This window comes from Physeter macrocephalus, chromosome 20, assembly GCF_002837175.3.
Source record: "Physeter macrocephalus isolate SW-GA chromosome 20, ASM283717v5, whole genome shotgun sequence".
Lineage (NCBI taxonomy): Eukaryota > Metazoa > Chordata > Mammalia > Artiodactyla > Physeteridae > Physeter > Physeter macrocephalus.
Window position 1 is genome coordinate 43098524 of NC_041233.1, and position 24592 is coordinate 43123115.

Consider the following 24592-nt stretch of genomic DNA (forward strand, 5'->3'; position numbering starts at 1 on the left):
AAAAAAAAAAAAAAAAAAAAAAAAAAAAAGAATAGATGTCTGGATTACTAGGATAAACTTAAGAATCCAAAAATAACCCCTAATATTTATGGTCCATTGATTTCCAAAAAAAAAAAAAGGGCCAAGACAATCTAATTAGGAAAGAATAATCTTTTCAATAAATGAAGCTGGGACAGCATGCAAAGGAATGAAGTTGGGTCTTTACCTCACACCATCTGTAAAAATTAACTCAAAGTGAATCACAGGCCTAAATATAAGAGATTAAACTATATAATGTAGAAGAAAATACAGATGTAAATCATGATTTGGGTTAGGCAATTATTTCTTAGATATGATACAAAAAGCAAAAGTGATTAAGAAAAAGACTAATAAGTTGCACCTCGTCAAAATTTGAAAAAATGTGATTCAAATGGCACCATCAAGAAAGTGAAAGACAACCCCACAGACTGAAAGAAAATATTTTAAATATATGAAGAATATGTAAAGGACTAGTATATCTCAAAAATAAGCATATAAATAATCTAAGTAAAAATGAACAAGAATTTAAATAGACATTTCTTCGAAGATATGTGAATGGCCAATAAGCATGTGGAAATATGCTCATAGTCACTAGTCATTAGGGAAATCAAATTACAATCATGAAATACCACTTCACATCCTCTTATAATAGCTATAATGAAAAACAAAGGAAATAGCATACATGGGTGAAGATGTGGAAATATCAGAATTCTCATATATTTCTGCTGGGAATGTAAAATGTACACTCTGGAAAACTATTTCTCATTTCCTCTAAATGTTAAACATAGAGTTACCATGTAACTCAGCAATTCTACTCGTGTCTATTCAAGAGAAATAAAAACGTTATGTCCACGTTAAAAGTTGCACAGAAATGTTTATAAAAGAATTATTTACAATGGCAAAATATGGAAAACAACCCAAATGTCTGTCTACAGATGAAATGAATTAACAAAATGTGTATCCATACAGTGGAATATTATTCAGCAATAAAGGAGAATTAAGAACTGAAACATGCATGAACCTTGAAAACATACTAAATGAAAGAAGTCATTCACAAAAGACCACATTTGGTATGATCCCATTTGTATTAAATGTCCAGAATAGGCCAATCTATAGAGACAGAAAGTAGACTACTAGTTGCCTGAGGCTGGGGGCTGACAGAGAATAGGGAATGACTGCTAATGGTTACAGTGGTGAAAATATTCTAAAATTGATTGTGGTGATGGTTGAACTACTCTGCAAATATGCTAAAATTTATTGAATTGTACACTTTAAATGGGTGGATTCAATGATATGTGAATTATATGTTAACAAAACTGATAAAAATAAGAAAACAATGAAGTTTTCACCTGCCCTGGTCTTACTTTCTCTGTTACAGATTTCCATTCCTGTGTTTCTCTGTTTTTCTCTTGATGCATAAGGATTTTAAAACTGCTGGTTGTAAAATCTAATGAGCTACCAGTTTTATCAAAGACATTCTCACTCGTGCTGCTACCCTAGCAAGTGTTTGTCTACTACTCTCTAATTTATGCTTTTGAAACCAAACAGACACCCCTAGTTGGTTACAGAGGTTCTTTAAAGTGTGAAAGATGTCAATGCAGCATGCTCTTTGTCTGAATTGACCTAAACAGACAGAAATATCCTTAAATGCAAACTTCTTCTGGGCAGCTAGAGTAGGGCAGGACTCTGTGATGATTGTATGGTCTCTGTTGATGATCATTCAGGGTCCAGTACACTGCACTCATTGCCTTTTATCTTATGGTAATTTTATTTCAGCCACTTCACTGCTGTTGTTCCCGCTGATAATTATAGGCTAGCTTAGACCCTTAGCAATATATTTCAACACATTTGAAATGGGGGAAAAATTGATATTTTAATCCCTTCCCTCTTTGAAACTTCTGAGATACTTGTGCAAATTTGCATCACCTCTTCTATGTAAGTTTTAAGGATTTGAATAATTCAGATGCTCTCTCAAAAAATAATAGAAAATAAATCATGTTCTGTCTTATCAGATGCTTCAATTCATCTAAATAGTGATTTTGGTTACATTTTCCTTCTTAAAACAACAAAAAAAGTACTTGCTCATTGTTTACATTAAATATTATTTTATGCTCTAATGCCAATTATAACAATAATCATTACAATACTATTACCTTACCCTTTTTTCCATTGAAATACAAATATACCAAAACATTTTTATAATTCTTTAAAAAATATTAGTTGTAATGAATATTCATTTCAATGCTAGTGTGGATTTACCAAGTGTTGAATTGTTATATGCATTTTTCTTTCAGTGTCATAGCTTTATTTTTTTTTTAACATCTTTATTGGAGTATAATTTCTTTACAATGTGTGTTAGTTTCTGCTGTATAACAAAGTGAATCAGCTATATGTGTATATATATCCCCATATCAACTCCCTCTTGCGTCTCCTTCCCACCCTCCATATTCCACCCCTCTAGGTGGTCACAAAGCACCTAGCTGATCTCCCTGTGCTATGCAGCTGCTTCCCACTAGCTATCTATTTTACATTTGGGAGTGTATATATGTCAATGCTACTCTCTCACTTCGTCCCAGCTTACCCTTCCCCCTCCCCACATCCTCAAGTCCATTCTTTATGTCTGCGTCTTTATTCATGTTCTGCCTCTAGCTTCATCAGACCCTTTTTTTTTTCTTTGATTCCATATATATGTGTTAGCATACGGTATTTCTTTTTCTCTTTCTGTTCACACTGTATGACATTTTAATTAATTGGATTAGTCATATGACCAGGAAAGAAACTTATTCTTTAAAGAAAAATGCTTGTTCCTTAAAGATCACAATCATTCATTATGTAAATCAGTTAATGTTATGTATTAAATGGCCAGATCTTTATGGTTCTGTAGTGTAATGCATTATTTTAATAACTTTTTATGTCTGTGCTAATAGTTGCGTATGATTCAGCAAATATTTATTCAGCAGACATTCATTTATAAGTAAATATTTAAGCAAGATGTAAAGAAACTTCCTCTGCAAGTATTATGGCAAAATATTTGTTATTTATTGCAGGAAATTGAGGAATTCTTATTGATGTCATCATTGTAGCATAAGGCATGTGATGTGACACTTAAAGGCTAAGTGCTAAACAAAAGAACCTCAGAGTTATTTCTGCCCCTTGTTAGAACTTTATTTGAAAATTTTATATCTTCATTGGCATTTTCATTTCTCTCTATGTGACTAAATTAATTTTGACACTAAATTTAAAGCTTATGTTTTTCATATCAGTTTGAACTACACTGAAGATTCACATGTAAGAAAGATGATGTGCGTTTTTTTCTGTAAGCTCTACTCTCAAAATATATGCTCAGATCACCCTTCTCACACAGCTGGTTCATGCCTCCATCACCTTACCTGAATGGCTACCAATATCTAACTCTTTCTATTGGTCTGTGTTTGTTAATCACTAATTACTGTTCAACATGGAATGCCATATCAAACTTAGAAGCAATCACACATTTTGAGGTACACTCTACCCTCTCTAAATATCATTTTAAGGCCTGAAAAATGATGCCCAAATCAGCATGATAAATTTGCCAAAGACTCAGATACTTGTAAGTATAAATGATGTTAATCACAACCAGTAGAAGGTATTGAAAAAGATTAATGGAAGAATACAAAGCATGAAACCTGTGAGATAATCTCTTTCAATGCATAATTATGCTGCTGCAATATTTCCTAATAAATGATGCAATTTGGGAAAATGAACACTTAAATAGAAGGTTGGTTTGTTTGGAAGTAGATACCCTCTACTACTTTTTATCTACATTGTTTAAACAACTTTTGAACACCATTTTTATGGTTTGGCAAACCAACTCATTGTATAAAAGAGCTTGATTTTGTCAATCACAATACATTTCAGGAATATAGCCTCAGTGTTTGGGGAGGGAATTCTGTGCAATATAATTAATTCAATTGAGGTTAAGTTCACGTAGCATAAAATTAACCATTTTAAAGTCAGCAATTCAGTGGCATTTAGTAGACTCACAATGTTGTACGACTATCAATTCTATCTAGTTCAGGAACATCTTCATCATTCCAAAAGGAAACACAAACCCGTTAAGCAGTTACTCCCTGCTTGCCCTTCCCCTCCGCCACTGACAACCACCAAGCTGTGTTCTGCCTCTGTGGATTTATTTATTTTGGATATTTCCTGTAAATAGAATGACACAGTATGTGACCTTTTGTGTCTGGCTTTTTTCACTTAGCCTAATGTTTCAGAGTTCTTCCATGTTGAAGCATATCTCAGTACTTCTTTCCTTTTTATAACTGCATAATATTCTGTTACATGTGTACACAGCAGTTTGTTTATCCATTCATATACTGATGGAAATTTGGGCTGTTTTTCTGTTTTGGTCATTGTGGATACTGCTAATATCCACACACACATACACACACACACACATGGATACATGTATTTAAGCACCTGTTTTCAATTCTTTTGAATATATACCCAGAATTGGAATTGCTGGGTCAGATTGTAATCATTTACTTTTTGAGGAACTGCCAAACTGTTTTCCATAGTGATTGAACCATTTTACATTCCCACCAGCAATGTACAAGTGTTTCAATACCTCCCTGTTTTCATCAACACGTTATTTTCCCATCTGTTTTGTTAATTATTCTAGTGAGTATGAAGTACTGTTTCATTGTAGCTTTGATTTGTATTCCCCTGATGACTAATGATGTTGAGCATGTTTTCATGTGCTAATTTGCCATTTGTATATCTTCTTTGGAGAAATATCTATTCAAGTTCTTTGCCTATTTTTTAATTGTTGTTTGTCCTTTTTGCTGTTGAGTTGTATGGAGTCCTTTATTTGGAGAACTAGACCCTTATCAGATATATGATTTGCAAATATTTTCTCCCATTTTGTAGGGTTTTTTTTTCACTTTCTTGATACTGTACTTTGATGCACGAAAACATTTTAATTTGAGGAATATCAATATATCTATTTTTCTTTTTTAAAAAAATACATGTACTATTGCTATTCTGTTTATTTAAAATTTATTTTATTTATTTATTTTTGGCTGTGTTGGGTCTTTGTTGCTGTGCACGGGCTTTCTCTAGTTGCAGCGAGCAGGGGGCTACTCTTTGTTGCAGTATACAGGCGTCTCATTGTGGTGGCTTCTCTTGTTGTGGAGCATGGGCTCTAGGCGCGCGGGGCTTCAGTAGTTGTGGCACGCGGGCTTCAGTAGTTGTGGCTCGCAGGCTCTAGAGCGCAGTCTCAGTAGTTGTAGCACATGGACTTAGTTTCTCTGCAGCATGTGGGATCTTCCCGGACCAGGGCTCAAACATGTGTCCCCTGCATTGTTATGCACATTTCTAACCTCTGCGCCACCAGGGAAGCCCTATCTATTTTTCTTTGTGCTGTTCATGCTGTTGTTATCATATTTAAGAATACATTATCAAACCCCAAATCATAAAGATTTATCCCTGTGCTTTTGTCTAAGAGTTTTATGGTTTCAGTACTTACATATAGATTTTTGATCCATTTTGAGTTAAATTTTGTATATGGTATGAGATAGTTCAATTACATTCTTTTGCATGGAGATCTCCAATTTCCCCAGCACTGTTCGTTGAAGAGATTATTCTTTCCCTATTGAATGATCTTGGCATTCTTGCTGAAAATCAACTGGCCACAGACTATGGATTCATTTCTGGACTCTCAGTTCTATTCACCAGTATACATGGGCACTTTTGAATGCCCTAATTTTCCAGGAAACTCTCTACCCAGTTTTTCCTGCCAGGCTTTTAGTGTTCTACTGTATGCCTCAAACATAAACTATTGCCTCAGATGGCTGCAGGTTGCTCCCCGACTTACACTGTTTTCCAGGAATACCCACTGCTTTTCCACCTTGAGTGAATTCTGAGTTAGGCAAAACAAGACAAAAACCATGTATTATTCCTTCAGGCAGCCTCCAGACCAGTTGGAATAGATAAACACAATTCTTTGTGAATAAGGATAGTTTCGCTGCCTCCGGAAGCAAGGACCAGAGTATCACACTGGGAATGTTGACCACCATCTTTAAGACCACTGTAAGCCAGGAAGGGCTGGGACAAGGACAAGTAAAAATGGAACAAATCTTTACTACAATTTTTAAGTTACCTTTTTCTTAATTCTACCTTTATTTGGGTGCTGTCAACCTTTGACTGTTTTCCAGAGTCCTGTCAAAGTTGTTTCTGATATTTCCTGCCTCATTTTTCAATGCTTCTGTGGAGAGACCATCTCTTCAAGCTGTCTACGTCACCATTTTTCACTGACATCACTCCTGTGCAACATATTTTCAGTTATGTAAGATTTAAGTAGCACTATTATTGATGTTTTATCAGGAGTCATTCTTACGTATTTTTAGTATATGGACTGATAAGATTTACTGCATTTCTAAATGCAGCTTAATGTATACTGCTCTATAGCTTCCATTCAGCTGATAGCAAGAGTCCTCCTTTCCAATTATTTATGGAATTTTGTGGAAGGATGCTTGTGTGTACTCATAAGCTAGTCTTTCATCTATGAATACCAAACTACAGTACCTGTTTTTTCTCTCTTTTTCCATTTCCCAAATATCCTGTCTAACTGTCTACTACATTGGGACACAAGGCACACATCATCTTAAGCAAAGAACTATTTCCATAATAATCACCAGACTATGAAAAATACGCTATTTAGGTATAATATGGCTCTAAATTCTAATACAATATAAATTTCTAGTGATTTTCTAATTTAATATACAAGGCATAATATAGAGTTGGAGCTTAAACTGAGGAGAAAAATGGAAAACAATAACTGAATTTTCTTCTTTCATTTTACTATGGATAGATTTTCAGATTTCTTATTTCGTAAGTTACTTGTGAATAAGTCTCAGAAGCAATAAATGATTTACTTTTCTCTTTGAATGTCATTTTAGAATGGGGTTATCTGAACCATCTGCAGTATGGGAAGTTGATCCAAATCTGATTGTTACAAACTACTCTGGGAATTGGTTTTCAGTTATTTGGACAAAACATTTTAAAATGTACAAGGAGCAAAGTCAGTTTTTCAATGAAGTCATACCATATGTTTAGAACATTTTTTTAGTCCATATCAATAACAACAATAAAATAAAACAAACAGAGTAACTGTGACTCTGATTTTGATTCCTTGGCATTGACTCTGTACTCAACTACCATATGTGGTGCGGATTGCTTAAATTCCACTATAACAACAAAAGCACTTGCATTAAAATGAAAACCTTTTATCTATCAGAAACAAATTATGATTTTATACTTGATAAATATTTTAATGTTTTGTTAAATTAATGTAACCTCTCCTTCACAGTAGATACTTGTTAGACCTTAATTTAAATGCCATGTACAACGTCAGATTGTAATATCTAAGACATAAATGTAGAACTTGTTTTAGAGAACATTATAAGCGACAAAAGTGTTATAAAACAAGTTACATGGGAGAATAAAAGCTTAAATATTTGAAAGTATGTATTCTAAACAGTGAAAAGGTTAAGAATTAGTATTAAAAATATTCTAAGTATGAGAATTTTCCCAAAGACTGTTCATCTCCCATTATACATAATACTTAAGAAATATCTAAATTTCAAGAGAATAACAAAATGGTAAAATTGTTAGTGTATCAACAAAAGAGATTGTTTTTATAAATTGTAAAATGAGAGAACGAATGTTCATAAAATTATATTATCTTAAAAAGAATGTAAAATATGCAGCCAAGTGCTCTTTTGAAAGTAATTATAATGTATTTAAATATGGTTATAATAGAGAATACAAAGAAATATTTAAAAAACCCATAATATCTATGAAAGTATTAATATTCCACTGTATATTTTCTAATTTTCTACAATAAGACTCAGTTATTTTGAAATTTGGAAAGAAGAAAAAATATATTTTAATCTCTGTGGTTTAATCAAAGATGAAATTTAGATGTTTGCATTTCCATAGTGGTCACATATGTGACAATGAATGGGAGTGGTGATATAGATTGAAGAAATCACTTTTTTACTCAAAGCATTATGAAACTGCTAAAGATTAATGGACTCTTTTACCTTTGAAATAATCACAAACAAGATAGAGATCTTTCTTCCTGGAATGAATTAAGCATAGTTTGTTTTGTTTATTTTTTCCTTGGAGGCTACAGAATCAACTCACTTATCTCATTCAGTTTGGCAATTTTTCATTATTGCTAAGAGGCTCAACAGCCTTAAAAGCCTTTTTCAGTTTTCAGCATGAATCCTAGAATCGTTCATCTTAAATACTCAAGCTATGTTTGCTGACAGGAAAAAAAAAGAAACAACTGTCAAAAGTAGTTCACAATAGTAGAAAGACTCCCTGTGACATAATATCTTTTTCTGTCTCATTTGTTTGTTTGTTTTCTCTGTCACTAGTACTGGGATTCTAATCTTAGGGAAAGCACTGGACAGGGAAAGCACTGATCGCTACATCCTGATCGTCACTGCTTCTGATGGCAGGCCAGATGGGGTGAGTACCCTCTTTGGGAAAGGGTTTTAAAAATAGTACTGAAGAAACTGAGAGAACCTTGTAGTTTACACTCTAAAACGATTTACTACAATCATGAATTCATGAATTAATCTCTTTTTCATTTGGAGCAACTACTTAAAATTACTCAAAGTGCTTTTTTCTCCAATGGGCTCTTTTAATCAATGAACCTATATTCTGAATTTGTTATGGAGCTGCAACTTTGACTTGACAGAATAGATACGTGGAATTTGCTCTCTTACCTAATTTCTGTGGAAAATGAAATCTAACTTAGTCTAAGAAGTATTTCATTGTGTCCATCACCAGCACAGCACTGGCAGTTCTGGCAGTTTTACCATGTTGGAATCTATTTCCTTTAAAGTCACTTTTTTGAGGGTGGGGGACGGTGGACGGAAGGGAATTTGTGCATAAATACCTTGAAGCACTTAGGAAACCAAGTTGACTGATTCTACAGGTTATTTGTAAGTGGCGCTTGGAATCTTGACTAATCCTTGATGATTGAAATGGTTTAAAAGGGCCCATAATTCTAGAGAAGATAAATTTTATTTCCTCTGAACCTAAAAATTAGTATTAAAAATAAATAAATTGTTTAGTTATGTAGGTGTGTTTTAAAATCATTTGATTGTATTCTTCAATCCACCCATCCACAACTACCACTATTCTGATTTTTAAGCACTGTAACAATGCATTCGTTGGCAGTGCTTTATTAGACTGTTTTTTTCACTATTTCTATACCACAAAGTAGCTTTTGTCTTTAGTCTAGTGCATATGAACCAACTCAGCACTGTTCTCTAGAAATAATTTCAAATTCAGTATAAGTGGCTGAAAAACTCACCCAATTCAAATAGCAATATACCTCCAGTTTACTTGAAATGACTTCTTTGATCAAAAAATAGACTGGGTGGGGGTATATAATGCTCTCCTCATGCTTTTTGAGGAGGATTGCCATAGAAAATTTACCATACAAAATTGATACTAGACAGTTTTATCATCTTAATTAAAAATTAGAAAAATAGATAAGGATAATTACTTAAATTTGGTAAACAATCTGCCCATAATAAGCTATTTGCCACTTTTCAAACATTAGATAAACAGCTATATGTGGAAAATAAAATATACAAAATAGTTTTAGTAAATAGTGAGTGAGGCCAAGAGAAGGCACTTAGAGATTAGGCGAGTCAATAAAAATAAAATCTAAGATTACTTTGTACATATGCAGTCCCCTTAATTAATGTAGTGTGCCTGTATAAGATATACGTAAAGAAGTCAGTGAGAATCTCAAGAAGAAAATAATTGAGAACTTAGGATGAAAGTTAATGTGTAACTTGGCTAGGAAATAACTGAGGGGGAAAATTCTAAGGAAAAGGAGGAATTATTAAGCGTGGAGTAAGGGGTATAATTAGAGTGAAGTAAAATTAATAAGGAGGTTTTAGGTTAACCATTTGAGATAGGTCACATGATGAATCAGAAATTAATGGAAGTAATATTAGCTAGGACCTTTTACCTCTGACCTTAAATGTAAGATTTCTTAGACAACAGTAAAGATGGAAAAGAAATAGCATATTAAGCTATCTGGCATAGTCTCAGTCTACTAATTATGGCTTTGGCCACATAAAAAACTGAAAATAAGTTCTGGGCTAACATTAGTGGTTTAGTTCTTTCTAGAGCTTTTTTTTTTTTTTTTTTTTTTTTTCAGTTATTTACTTGTTAATTTCAATTCTCCTTGGCTAGGTCACTTAGCATTTCTAGTTCCCTCAGTTTTTCTTTCTTTAGGAATGAATAAGGTCTCATTCACCTTTAAAATTATGATCCTTTTAAGCAAATTTGTTTCATTTTCAAAAGTTTGAACTGAGAATATCACTAGGGAAAGAAACATTTAGATTTCAAACAAAAGCTTCTTCAGTTAGTTTCATCATTTATATAATTTTAGGGATCGACTTATACATGTGCACATACAGTGGGGTGTTGAAGAAGAAAGTAATTACAAAATAATAATAGTCTCATATTTTGATAACACTTTTCTTATCTAAGTATTTAAACTTATGTCCTTTGTAGAATTATAGTAAAATTAACCCTTTAGCCTTAATAATCATAGGTTTTAAGAAAGATATTTAATAAGAACACAGGTGGATGGACTTTTCTTAAATAAAAGGATTACCAGCAATTTAGGTGAAACAAATTGCAAAGATATAATTTGAATATTGCAGAATAGAGTCAATAGTTCTAATGTGTAGCCCAGAAATCTGCATTTTTAATGATAATCCAAGTGATTCTGATGCAAGTGATCTTCAGACCACTTTCCAAGAAATATATAAGCTGGAAGTTATTCTATGTATGTTTATTACTTTATATTTCTGCCAGAGAAATGGATATTCTTTATTTCATATACTATCTCTAAGATATGGATAAGTTCATCTATATGGTCTATAAATTTCAGCCCCTATTAGCACAGGAATGGTGGACTAGTTATTTAACTTCTTAGTTCTCCTAATGATCCATTTCTCATCTATACCACCCAGTTACAGACCACAGCCTTTGAGGACCCAGTATAGTCTGAAATCATCCCACTTCATAGTGTCAAGAATGGGAATTTTAAAGAATAGGATGGACACCAGTAAGGGAAATACAGATAGGCTGGCACTTTATGCAAGCAGTTAGAAGGAAGGTCAGCAAACTCGAGCATGGCTACTCTTAGATTTTGGCTCCCAGCTGTCCATTTTAATGTCTCCTTCACCCTCAGGCAAATTGGGAACTACTGCTACTATAAAGGCACATCTTTTTACTAGCTTTAAATCTTTTTACTAGCTTTAACTCTAACACAACTTTTAAAGAAATAACATTTGTTAAACTGATTTTTGTTATTAAAGCAATGTAGCTCTCTTAGAGAAGATTTGGAAAATATATAAAAGTTAAAAGGAGAAAATAACATGACCTGTATTTCATCTAATCAGATGACATTTATATTTATACATATCCATATACATCTACACACAAGCGTACGTTGATGTGCATGCATTCTTTAAATTAAATGATTTCATGGAGAGATGCACACAGAAGAGTGCACAAACCATAACTGTGCAGCTTAATGAATTTTCACATAGTGAAAATACTTGTATAATCACTATTCAGAACAAGAAACAGAAATTAATTAGCACTCCAGAAGCCCAGCCTTACAATCGTGCCAGTTTCTACTCTACCTTCTTCACAAAAGTGATCCCTATCCTGACTTCTATCACAATGGAGTATTTCTGCCAATCTTTGAAATTTATATACTTGGAATCATGTAGTGTGTACTGTGTTGTGCCTGACTTCGCACACTCAGCCTTACATTCATGAAATTCACTGAGGTGAATGTAGTCTGTACATTCTTAGTGTCACATGTTATTCTGTTGTGTGCAAAAAAACACAATCTATTATATAAACATCTACTATTGATGGGCATTTAGGTTGTCCCAGCTTTGACTAAACAACACTGTTCTGCTTGTCTTTGACATTTCTTTAAATAAAATTTTTATTGGAGTTTTAAATACAGAAATATATACAAATCATACTGAATAGCTGTATAAATTTTCACAAAATAATCCTATCAACGTAGCTAGTACACAAATAAAGAAATAAGCCATTATCAATACCCAAGAATTCTCTGGTATGCCTGGTAATATTTTTAATGACCACTGGACATTATATATGAAAAATTATAAAGGCTTGGAATAAAATTATATTGCTCAAAAGAAGATTTAATATATGTCTGTTAAAATAAGGACAGATCGGGCTTCCCTGGTGGCGCAGTAGTTGAGAATCCGCCTGCCGATGCAGGGGATGCGGGTTCGTGCCCCGGTCCGGGAAGATCCCACATGCCGCGGAGCGGCTAGGCCCGTGAGCCATGGCCACTGAGCCTGCGCTTCCAGAGCCTGTGCTCCGCAACGGGAGAGGCCACAACAGTGAGAGGCCTGCGTAACGCAAAAAAAAAATAAAATAAAATAAAATAAGGACAGATCACCTTAATCCAACCAAAATTTGACTATTGAGTTTTAATCTGAGTAAGGCCTGGTCTAGACCTTATGCAGAATTACTCATAGAGTATAGAACTGCAGTGATCCCAACAAAGCATGTGCTATATTCAATCTTTGATTAGAACAGTTTCCAGCTTGTGTCACATATGAAGATGTTCCTTGATTTTGCAACAGAAAGAATGGGGTATTTACCAGGACTTCTCCTCCTTAGTAGCTACGAAGTCCAGTTTTTGACCCCTTGGGCCCATGACCGCTGCAAAATTTCTTCAGATTCACTTCCTCTAAGTCACTTCTTTATGCTCAGCTTTTTATAGCCTTTCACCCCACATCACTTACAGATTAGGACAAATCCTGTTTGTCTTTTTTAAAAAGAAAGTTAAGTAATTCTCTCATGACAGTACCATCCTGCTTTTTCCTCCTACTTTTTATTTGCATGTTATTAAATATTTAATATCATAACATAATGGATTTTTAATTTTCCAGCCTAGAATACTTTCATTCTCTAATTTTGATCTCAGCCTTCTGTGATCTGCCCCTCACTGTGAAAGAGCTGGGTGGAGGGCAAGTGCTGTACTCAGGCTTTGATTAGACAGAGCAGTTTCCAGCTTGAGTCATGTGTGAAGATGTTCCTTGATTGTGCAGAAGTCATTGACCAACGTTATGTTCTCGAGTTGCAGCAGGCTAGGGATTTTACCTTTTAACCAGGTAGCACGTACTACTGGTAGGATTACCCACTTACCATTTCCTTAGGCTGTATAACCATAAGGTTGTGTGCGTGTGTATGTGTATGTGTGTGTGTGTTTGTTTTTTATGATTAGTGGTGTATGGTCCTCAAACTCTTGGTTTAGATGTGAACCTAGAAAATTACTAATATAGTATTTTCTGGTAGTATTTGCTTACCTGAAAATACCCATTTGACATACCATGCTATTTTATAGTGTACTAGTTATATTTCTAAACAGTACAACATATAAGTGGTAAAAACTGCAGAAATGTTACATTTTAGAGAAAAAGGGGTACAAGTGTCTATAAACAAAAACTTACCACCCACAAAATGTGAACAAGATAAAGGTAAAACACTTTCTAAAAGTAAGCCTCCAGGAAATACTTGACATTTTCAAGAAGATGTTTGCCCTTTAATATCATTTGCTTTTTCCATCTGTTTTTTGAGGTGTTTGAAAATTGCGAGCTTCCTCTTTTTTTTTTCCCCTTGTCTTTATTGGAAAGCTAAGGAATAGGAATAGTAATGAGATGCCTTTCAGACAGACAAATGCCAATATGACTAATTAACTGACATGAAAATAAAAATAACTCCTCTCACATTTAATCCCGCCCCCTATTTTTTTTTTTCTTTAAGACCTCAACTGCCACGGTAAATGTGGTGGTAACAGATGTCAATGACAATGCTCCAGTGTTTGATCCCTATCTGCCCAGAAATCTGTCAGTGGTGGAAGAAGAAGCCAATGCGTTTGTGGGTCAAGTAAGGGTAAGTGGAGTATTTATGTGTATATTAAATGTATTTTTTTAAAGTGAGTAATTTTCTTATATTTTAATTTGAAAAGAGATTCAGCTAATGCTATGTGTTAAATGATAGAGCATCAGAATTATCTGAAAGCAATAAGCAAGATCACTTGGGTATAAGACAAGATGGTAATAAAGTGCATTCATTCTTGATCACTGTACTGGATAACCTTCAAGATTATTTTTTAATAAATCATATTGTGTCCATTTGGATTTAAGTTGTTAAGCTCGTTGATTTATATTTTATGACCATTGTATAATTTAAACATTGATTCATTTGATAGTATTATTTTCTTATTTAATATATATTTTTACTTTCTGGAATTACAATAAAGTATTTTTAGAGAAGTATGTAATTATCTATACCATTAAGCATAAATTTGGAAACGCATACCTCAAAACACAAATGCTTAGATGTAATGTCATTTGCTTGTGTAAACCTATCTTTAGCATCTCCTGTGTACCTTATATTTCAGTTGCATCCCTGTCCAACATACTCAACATTCATTTCTAGGCATGCTTTCTTAATTCCTAACTGGAAATATTAGCCAGTTTCTGATACTCTTTTGATGAATAATCCCATTTTTCTTAAATCACAGACAATACTTTTTTCAATTAGGCCATGCCTGGTCTTGAACTTAGTGGTCTAGAAACCATAAGATGAGGGAAAATTTTGAGAAATGTACATATATCTTGAAGTGTTGACCTCAGATGATGTATCTATGTGGTCTCCAGGCAAGGAAAGAATCCTCCAGCAAGAGTGAGTCAACCTGGTACCTCAAGTCCAGGTTTCAGGGTCCTACATCTCTCCTGTTAAGGCCTGGAGTTTTAAATAAGAGGTTTGCCGGTGCTTTGCAGTAAATCTTCTCTACAGTTCAACTGCTGTTACAATCAAAGGGTCTGTTTTTCAGTTCAATCTTCTCTCTGGCTTTAAAAGGGGAGGGTTTCTTTAAATTCTGTCAGGAAGACCCCTCTGACTTGAGCTTGATCTCATCAGTTTTTTTCCTGAGAGCACTGACAATACTTGCAACAACTGTTAACTCCATAGTCATTGTCATTATCTTTGTCACTATCTTTCTCAAATCCTGGAGAAATTGATAAGATATGCATCCCCTTATGCCTTTTTACCATCCCAATTCACCACAAGAGAGAGTCTTGTAATTATTCTGTTACAACATGCCAAGTGGTCTTGATGCCATGTGGCCAGCAAGACATTCAACTCCAGAACCCCACACAGTACCTCTGGTATCAAAAGTTTTACTGCAGATTCTACAAGAAAAAACCTGGAGACAAAAGAGTCAGGTATAAATAGTTTTTCTGAGAAGTTAAAGTAATACTAATAAGGAAGTGAGGAAGTGATGCAGAGAAGAGAAGGCAGACAATAAAGGGATTACAGTTAACCAGCTGTCCTTAAGAGAAATGGAGCTTAATCTGAAGGGCAAATTCTGGGAAGTGACACAAAATAAATTCCCCATAATTAATGATCCTGAAAAGTGATGGAACTGGTAAATTCACACACTAACACCTGAAAGTTCTTTGTCAGTGGTGCTGTGGATGAGGGCACATTTTCAGCACTTCCTGCCTCCAAGCAAGCATCCAGCTCTCTGCAATTCTGATATAAGGGCTTTCAGTGAGACTGCAGTTACTAGCAGATGGAAGTTGCCCAGAAACTATACATGCTCTGAGGGACATGCATGGGGCACTGACAGTTTCTGTTACACCAAGCAAAGAAGGTGATTAAATCTATAAGAGGGGCATGTTCTGAAAACAGAGAAAGGGGACAATGTTGAAGCTGATTCATGAAGGATGAGTACTGGTGAGAAGGAAGTTGAAAGGGGTTAGAAGGATGAATATTGGTGAAAGGAAGTTGAAAGGGGTTAGAAGGATGAATACTGGTGAGAAGGAAGTTGAAAGGGTTTAGAAGGATGAATATTGGTGAGAAGGAAGTTGAAAGGGGTTAGAAAGATGAATACTGGTGAGAAGGAAGTTGAAAGGGGGTTAGAAACTGTCTAAGGAAAGTTGATTGCATGGATAAAAGCATAGACAAATGACAGCATGTGACATGTCATAATTACATTAAATAAGATGTGCCATATCATAAATGTTTCTCTTTGCCATGTTGTAGAAGGTGCTAGGGGGACCCCTAGAGGGTCTGAGGTGCTGGTATCATTAGATTTTTATTTTATAAAGATTGCTGCTAAGTAGATTGTAATGGAAGATTATAAATCCAGAAAGCTGAATTAGAAGGCAATTATAATAGCCCAGCTGAAATCCATGGCTGTACATTCCAAACCAGTCTAACAGCTCTTCCCTTTCGCCGTGGGTGTGTTTTTGTTATTAATTTTGAGGTGTACTTTTGAACACTGGGATCTCTGAAACTACTAGGTCTGTAGAACTATACTTGTGAAGAGAACTTGCTTGTAGCTTTAACAATTAGAAACTCTTCCCAAATAAAACTTGTCTTCGAAAAAAAAAACTTGAACTAATGTAATAGTTTAATCATAATGATAGTTAAATTATATTACAGTTGTTACTCTAGGATGCCACTTTGATGAAAACTGAAAATTATTTTAATCATATCTATTAAGTATTCAGATAAAATAAAGAGGTATTTGAAATTTAGGAAAATTATCTTTCCCATTTCTTTTAATTTACTTAGCATTGGAGACATAAAGCCCCTAGGGAATATACAGGTCATAACACATACATAGACATTAGCATGCTGATTGATTTTTAGTTTTATTTTTCCTTTCTCTTAACCTATCTTTGCCACTTTTCCTACTGATTCTTTGTCTTTGAAAGAATTACAGCATTAACTTTTATTTATTGTCTCCTGGTTCTTAAATTTGATGAGAAACGTTCTCTATAATTTCTCAGCATTAAAAATTGAAATATAGACTTTAGCACTCATAATTTGATAAAGGAATAATTGTCCTGGTCTTTTTTTTTTTTTTTTTTTTTTTTTTTTTTTTTTTTTTTTTTTTTGTGGCATGCGGGCCTCTCTCTGTTGTGGCCTCTCCCGTTGCGGAGCACAGGCTCCGGACGCGCAGGCCCAGCGGCCATGGCTCACGGGCCCAGCCGCTCCGCGGCATGTGGGATCCTCCCAGACCGGGGCGCGAACCCGGCTCCCCTGCATCGGCAGGTGGACGCGCAACCACTGCGCCACCAGGGAAGCCCCCTGTCCTGGTCTTTAGGCAATAACATGTTTTCATAAAAACCAAAATGAGTTTGAAAGTACAAAGGAGAAGGAAAGCATCTGAAGCAGTCGCATCCCACTGATTCAGCACGGTTCCAGTTCATAGAATGGAACTTTGATGCATCACAGTCGTCTCCTATTGCTACCTAATGATAACTATATAATACATTAATTTCACTAAATGACTCATGCTCCGCTTATAAAATTTAATTTTAACTGTCACCAAAAGCTATTAAGACACACTTAAAACCAAAATATGTATGGTTAGTTATTGTATTCAATTTGAGTTACCAACTTCGCGTTTTTTTTCTAATGACGTTTTAGTACGAGTAAACCAATATTTGAATTCAAATGCGGAAGGAACCTTGTATTTCCTTTTTATTTATTAAGGTAGTGTTGTAGTATCAAACTTTACTTACTAGGTAATACTTCTGAAGCAATATTTCTGGATTATACAGAGCAAAATGTTTTTATTAGCATATGAAAAATAAACTTAAAAAAATTTGAAATATAGTTGATTTACAATGTTGTGTTAGTTTCAGGCCTACAGTAAAGTGATATGGTTATGCATATATATATTTTCAGATTATTGTTGTAATAGGGGCAGAGTGGGCACGCAGCCATTAGTATTACATACGACCATTAACATGTGACCCTCAGCGCGGTTAGAGGTCCCTCTCAGTCAGCCTCGTTGTGGTCCTCTGTGCAGAATGTGGCGAGAGGCAGATGGAGGCCTTCTCCCGGGGCCCTCCAGGCCCTGCAGCCTCAGGCCACTGGGTGAGCTGGGGGCCCAGGGACAGGCTGAGGGCTGTGTCCTGCAGAGCTCCAGAGCCCTTGCCAGGGCCGCCCACTGTCCAGGCCCAGGCCTTAAAGCAGGGCCAAACCTCTCCCCCATCCCAGCTTTCATGACCTAATGGTGGTGGCAGTCTCCATGGGCCATAGTCTGTGGAGGCCTCAGCAACTGGACTACATGGACACTGCCATTAAGGTAGCAGCTTCAACCAGCTTCAGTCTCTCCATTCAAATTGAAAAATTGGTACATCTTAGTTCAGTTGTCTACCCCTAGGAGGTGGCCAGAGGTCAGGGTTCGATAACATTTTCCCTTATAGGTTATTACAAAATATTGGGTATAGTTCCCTGTGCTATACAGTAGGTCCTTGTTGGTTATCTATTTTAGATATAATAGTGTGTTTATGTTAATCCCCAAATCCTAATTTATCCGCCCCCCCTTTCCCCTTTGGTAACTATAGTTTGTTTTCTATGTCTATGGGTCTGTTTCTGTTTTGTAAAAAGTTCACTTGTATCTTTTCTTTCTTTTTTTTTTTTAGAGTCCACATATAAGCGATATCATATATTTGTCTTTCTCTGTCTGCCTTACTTCACTTAGTGTGATGATCTCTAGGTCCATCCATATTGCTGCAAATGGCATTATTTCATTTTTCTTATGGTTGAGTAATTGTCTGGCTAAACTTGTTTTTTAATGTAGAAGTTACTATACACAGATATAGTATACCACACTTAAATTTGAGAATCTTTTCTATATTCTCAAAACACAAGCAGTAGCAGTATAGTTGGGGGAAAGATGTATATAGAATAAAACCTAGCAAACACAGTAAGAATAGATTGTGTCTCTATGTCAAATGTGTCATACTGATTATTTACTAAAAGGAATGAAAAACACCACAAGGACTAAGATGGCTCTGTCAGGATTCATGGGAAAAATGTATCATCTGCAGTAACTTAACAAATTAGTAAGATCCTAGGTTAAAAAAAAAAAAAAGGGAAATAGATATACCAGGTGGATGTGATACAAGACAGAATTGAGCCAAAAAGGCAATGTGAGAAAAAGTCAATTGTCTGTCAATAATGGAAGATTTGCTTAGAGAAGTTCTAGAAAATTGGTTAATACATGTTGAGTTCAGATGGGGAAGGCCAGGAAGGCCTAATGAAATAGCCACTGATAAAAAGACTTTACTTGTCAGTGTAAGGTTTTGTTTAGTACCCTTTACAGTATTTCACAGGAGATAAAAAATCATGATGCTTATTAGTTCAATATGGTGTGTGTCATTTTCATTTGTTTTCTCAACTGATGTCTCATAGATTCAATCTTGAGTCTGGGTTGGAGAGTGAGGGGAAGATAAAGGAAGATCTTTTAATAAACACAGTCTTAGATACAGGGTCACAAGAGAACTTCTTTGTACTTTTCTAACAGAGTCTAGCTTATCAAGGAGAATGAGAGAGTGTTTTTACTTAGACACACTTGCTGCTGTAGGTGCTTCAGCGCATCAGTCTGTGTGCATGTTTCAGGTCAGTGGATAATGAAGGGAGAGCAGCAGAGAGAAACCTTGGAGCTCATGTCAAAGATGTCTGGCCTTCATGATAGCATCTCTTTGAGGAGTTTCTTAGGGGCCAGAATTCTTTTTCAGTTCTTCCTCTCAGTTTTCAGAGTAGCCCGGGGCATGCATGCATGCACAGATTCATCAGAGAAGGCATATTTGGAAACAACACTGCCTGTTAAGGTTAAAAAAGGTTCTCAGCATTATATACAATACAGAGTGAACCTCTTCCCAGCAAACTTCCAGTTAATACCTTATAGAATTTCTAATGCTGACCTGACTTCTTTTAGCTCTAAGTAACAAAAATAGAGCTCTGAGTCAACAAAATGTTCTTCCAGTTCTAAAATAAAAGAGGCTGAATTTAGTTAACCTGAAACAGAAATGTATTCCCATTGTGAGAGCTGCATGCTAAATCTCAGCTGGAGTGAAGTGATAGTGATTCAGTTTTAAAGCAGTTTTAAAATCATTAGTAAACTGCAGTGTTTAGAAGGGTAGTGATGGTGCCATTTTAAAGAAAAATTGATATCTCCTTCAACTATACAATTTAATATTAAACAAAATAAATCTGAACCTCAGTGGTCTGTCTCTGATTAATGTAGTTGTCATCTCCCTGTGTGAGGTTCTAAAAATGAAATGAAGGTGGGGAGCTTTATGGTGTTTTATTTAGCTTTTGTAGCTCAGCATGATGTTCAACAGTGCCTAAAACTATAATACTTCTTTTTTAAGTGGGCCACAAGTGTGGATATTTATGGGTTCTCTTGTCAAATCAAACAATATAATGCAAAAACTGTACTCAGTCAAGTAAAGAAAAGAAGCCCACACAATTTGAAAACTTAATGATGTCCATTTTAATGCTGCTACCTAAAAATATTTATAATGGAGAATTATCTACTGCTTGTGAGTATTTTTGAAGCTTGGTGATCTTTCAGATATTCAGTTAGTTGTTCATAAATAGATTAGAAAATTTTATGCATATATTTTTATAATATTTATTTGGGATATATCCTTTTGCCAGTTTTTAGTCTTACTGTCACCTATTATAATAGATACATGTACGTGTGCATACGTGTGTGTGTATAAATATTCACAGTTGTATAATCCCAGATGCATAATGAATGATATCCATCCTCAACCCCATAGTAACCAATGACCTCTTTATTGCTAAATGTCATCTTTATCTGAAAAACTTCACTGCTGCATTTGAGATGGATCTCACACTCTCCTTTATGAGACTCTACTACCTGTTTGCTCCTGGTTTTCATGTTTAAGCATGTCTGATTCTTTTTGTCTTCCCTTTATCTGTTTCTTCATAAACCTTCTTTAAAAAATATTGTATTAGTTCTTTTTCTCCTAGCTCTATTGAGGTAAAACTGGTATACAAAAAGGGACAGATAATTAATGTATGCGATTTGGTGACTTTGAGTTGGGAAATATACATGTACACTTGTGTTATCATCACCACAATCAAGGTAATAACCATATTCATCACCTCCAAAACAAACTCTGGATATTGGAACTGTCTTCTCATTAGTTTTAATTCTACACATTTTGGGGAGAAATTCCACTGACATTAAAAACCACTGTTTTGGGCTTCCCTGGTGGTGCAGTGATTGAGAATCCACCTGCCAATGCAGGGTACATGGGTTCGTGCCCCGGTCCGGGAAGATCCCACATGCCGCGGAGCGGCTGGGCCCGTGAGCCATGGCCGCTGAGCCTGCGCGTCCGGAGCCTGTGCTCCGCAACGGGAGAGGCCACAACAGTGAGAGGCCCGCGTACCACAACAAACAAAAACAAAAACAAAAACCACTGTTTTAATTACACTTGGATGCTGATGTCTTCCACAGCTAGCTCTATAACCACTTCTGCAGCTTCAGCCTACAGCCTCAAATAGACATTTATCTTAAAACAAACCTGCTTGAATGTCCTAGAGGCACCTCAAATTCAACATGTTTAAGATTGAACCCTTATTTTCATCTTCCTCAGAAAGGGCTTCTTCTCCTGAATTCTGCATCTCAGTTTATTATTCCCAAGCCAAACTGGAGAGGCATCTCAGTCTTCTCTTTCTCCCTCACTGTCCGTATCCAGTCAATCCCCAATCTTGGTAATTTTACATGCTTCAAATAGTTTTCAAATTTTCTCCTCTCTCCAAAACAACAACAGTCAGGCTCTCATTCTGTGTCTCCTGACCTATTTTTACAACCTCCTAATACGTTATCCTATCATTAATCTTAACAAACCTCATACTTATCCTTAAAGTAACTGCTGGGGATGTCTCTAACAAACATAGTTCAATAGTAGAAAGTAACCCTCAATGCAGCAAACAAGGCACACTTCCCATTACTGCTTTTAAAACTTCACCTCCAGGAACACTAACCTGCTTGAGATTACTAAGGCATGTTCTCAGAACTCTCCCATGTCTGTTTGCCTCTGCTCTTGCCCTCTGCCCTCATTTCTTCATTCTCCATTTTTTATTTAGATAGCTCGTCTTTGAAAATTTTAGTCAAACATAATCTTTTCTAGAAAAGCTTTTTCTGAACTTTTCTATGTCCTAAATGACCCATCTCATACTGTTGCACAACTTTTTGGTAGTGCTTACCAAAGTCTATTGAAAGTTTCCATTTACTCAAATTTCTTGAAAGCAGAGACTGTGTCATATTGATCTTAGAAACCTCACTACCCAGCCCAATATTTGGGTCCTATAAGATGCTAAATTAAACTAGACCTAATGGATTAAAATGATCTGAAAGTACGTTTTTTCACTGAAGATTCATGAACGTTGTAGAAGGAGAAATATATGTCAACAACTAAAATACCTCTTTGGCTTACCTCACACACATACATGCAAGTAAATAAGTAGTCTTGATAAATGGAGAAAAACTGTTGATACTGGAAATCTGTCTACTTTTAGAATTGCAACATGCAGAATAGTATATATAGGGTTGATTTAAAAAGCAGTATTGGAGACCTTCAAGATGGCGGAAGAGTAAGACGTGGAGATCACCTTCCTCTCCACAAATACATCAGAAATACATCTACATGTGGAACAACTCCTACAGAACACCTACTGAATGCTGGCAGAAGACCTCAGACTTCCCAAAAGGCAAGAAACTCCCCACGTACCTGGGTAGGGCAAAAGAAAAAAGAAAAAACAGAGACAAAAGAATAGGGACGGGAACTGCACCAGTGGGAGGGAGCTGTGAAGGAGAAAAAGTTTCCACACACTAGGAATCCCCTTCACTGGCGGAGATGGTGGGTGGCGGGCACTCACCAGCCCGAGAGGCTTGTCTGCTCACCCGCCGGGGCGGGCGGGGGCTGGGAGCTGAGGCTCAGGATTCGGAGGTCAGATCCCAGGGAGAGGACTGGGGTTGGCCACGTGAACACAGCATGAAGGGGCTAGTGCGCTGTGGCTAGCTGGGAGGGAGTCCGGGAAAAAGTCTGGAGCTGCCGAAGAGGCAAGAGACTTTTTCTTGTCTCTTTGTTTCCTGGTGCGCAAGGAGAGGGGATTAAGCGTGCCGCTTAAAGGAGCTCCAGACGGGCGTGAGCCGCGGCTATCAGCGTGGACCCCAGAGATGGGCATAAGATGCTAAGGCTGCTGCCGTAGCCACCAAGAAACCTGTGTGCAAGCACAGGTCACTATCCACACCTCCCCTCCCTGGAGCCTGTGCAGCCCGCCACTGCCAGGGTCCCATGATCCAGGGACAGCTTCCCCAGGAGAACACACAGCGTGCCTCGGGCTGTTGCAACATCACGCCGGCCTCTACCGCCGCAGGCTCGCCCCGCATCTGTACCCCTCCCTCCCCCTGGCCTGAGTGAGCCAGGGCCCCCGAATCAGCTGCTCCTTTAACCCTGTCCTGTCTGAGCGAAGAACAGACACCCTCAGGTGACCTACACGCAGAGGCGGGGCCAAATCCAAAGCTGAACCCCAGGAGTTGTGCGAACAAATAAGAAAAAGAGAAATCTCTCCCAGCAGCCTCAGGAACAGCAGATTAAATCTCCACAATCAACTTGATGTTCCCTGCATCTGTGGAATGCCTGAATAGACAACGAATCATCCAAAATTGAGGTGGTGGACTTTGGGAGCAACAATATGTATATTTTTTTCCTTTTTCCCTTTTGTGAGTGTGTATGTGCATGCTTCTGTGTGTGATTCTGTCTGTATAGCTTTGCTTTTACCATTTGTCCTAGGGTTCTGTCGGGGTTTTTTTTTGTATACTTTTTAGTGCTTGTTATCATTGGTGGATTTGTTTTTTGGTTTGGTTGCTCTCTTCTTTCTGTCTTTTTTTAATTTGTTCATTTTTAATAATTATTTTTTATTTTAAAAACTTTATTTTATTTAATTTATTTATTTTTCTTTCTTTCTTTCTTTTATTCTCCCTTTTATTCTTAGCTGTGTGGATGACAGGGTCTTGGTGCTCCAGCTGGGTGTCAGGCCTGTGCCTCTGAGGTGGGAGAGCCTAGTTCAGGACCTTGGTCCACCAGAGACCTCCCAGCTCCATGTAATATCAAATGGCAAAAATCTCCCAGAGATCTCCATCTCAATGCCAAGACCCAGCTCCACTCAACAACCAGCAAGCTACAGTGCTGTACACCCTATGCCAAACAACTATCAAGACAGGAAGACAATACCACCCATTAGCAGAGAGGCTGCCTAAAATAATAATAAGGTCACAGACACCCCAAAACAAACCACCAGATGAGAACATGAACACCAGAAAGACAAGATCCAGCCTAGAACACAGGCACTAGTCCCCTCCACAAGGAATCCTATACAATGCACTGAACCAAACTTAGCCACTGGGGTCAGACACCAAAAACAACAGGAACTATGAACCTGCAGCCTACAAAAAGGAGACCCCAAACACAGTAAGTTAAGAAAAATGAGAAGACAGAGAAACATACAGCAGATGAAGGAGCAAGGTAAAAACCCACCAGACCAAACAAATGAAGAGGAAATAAGCAGTCTACCTGAA

At 36.4% G+C, this 24592-nt stretch overlaps 1 protein-coding gene across 16 annotated transcripts in view; it reads left to right on the forward strand.

The window, feature by feature from the left end:
• The window catches only part of PCDH15 (protocadherin related 15), a 699366-nt gene that overhangs the window by 465629 nt on the left and 209145 nt on the right, over positions 1-24592 (forward strand). For all 16 annotated transcript variants that reach the window (XM_024121304.2, XM_055081163.1, XM_024121303.2 and 13 more), the window contains 2 exons: positions 8445-8538; positions 13927-14055. In XM_024121304.2, coding sequence (XP_023977072.1) covers positions 8445-8538; positions 13927-14055 — 223 coding nt within the window. The remainder of the gene's footprint in view (positions 1-8444; positions 8539-13926; positions 14056-24592) is intronic.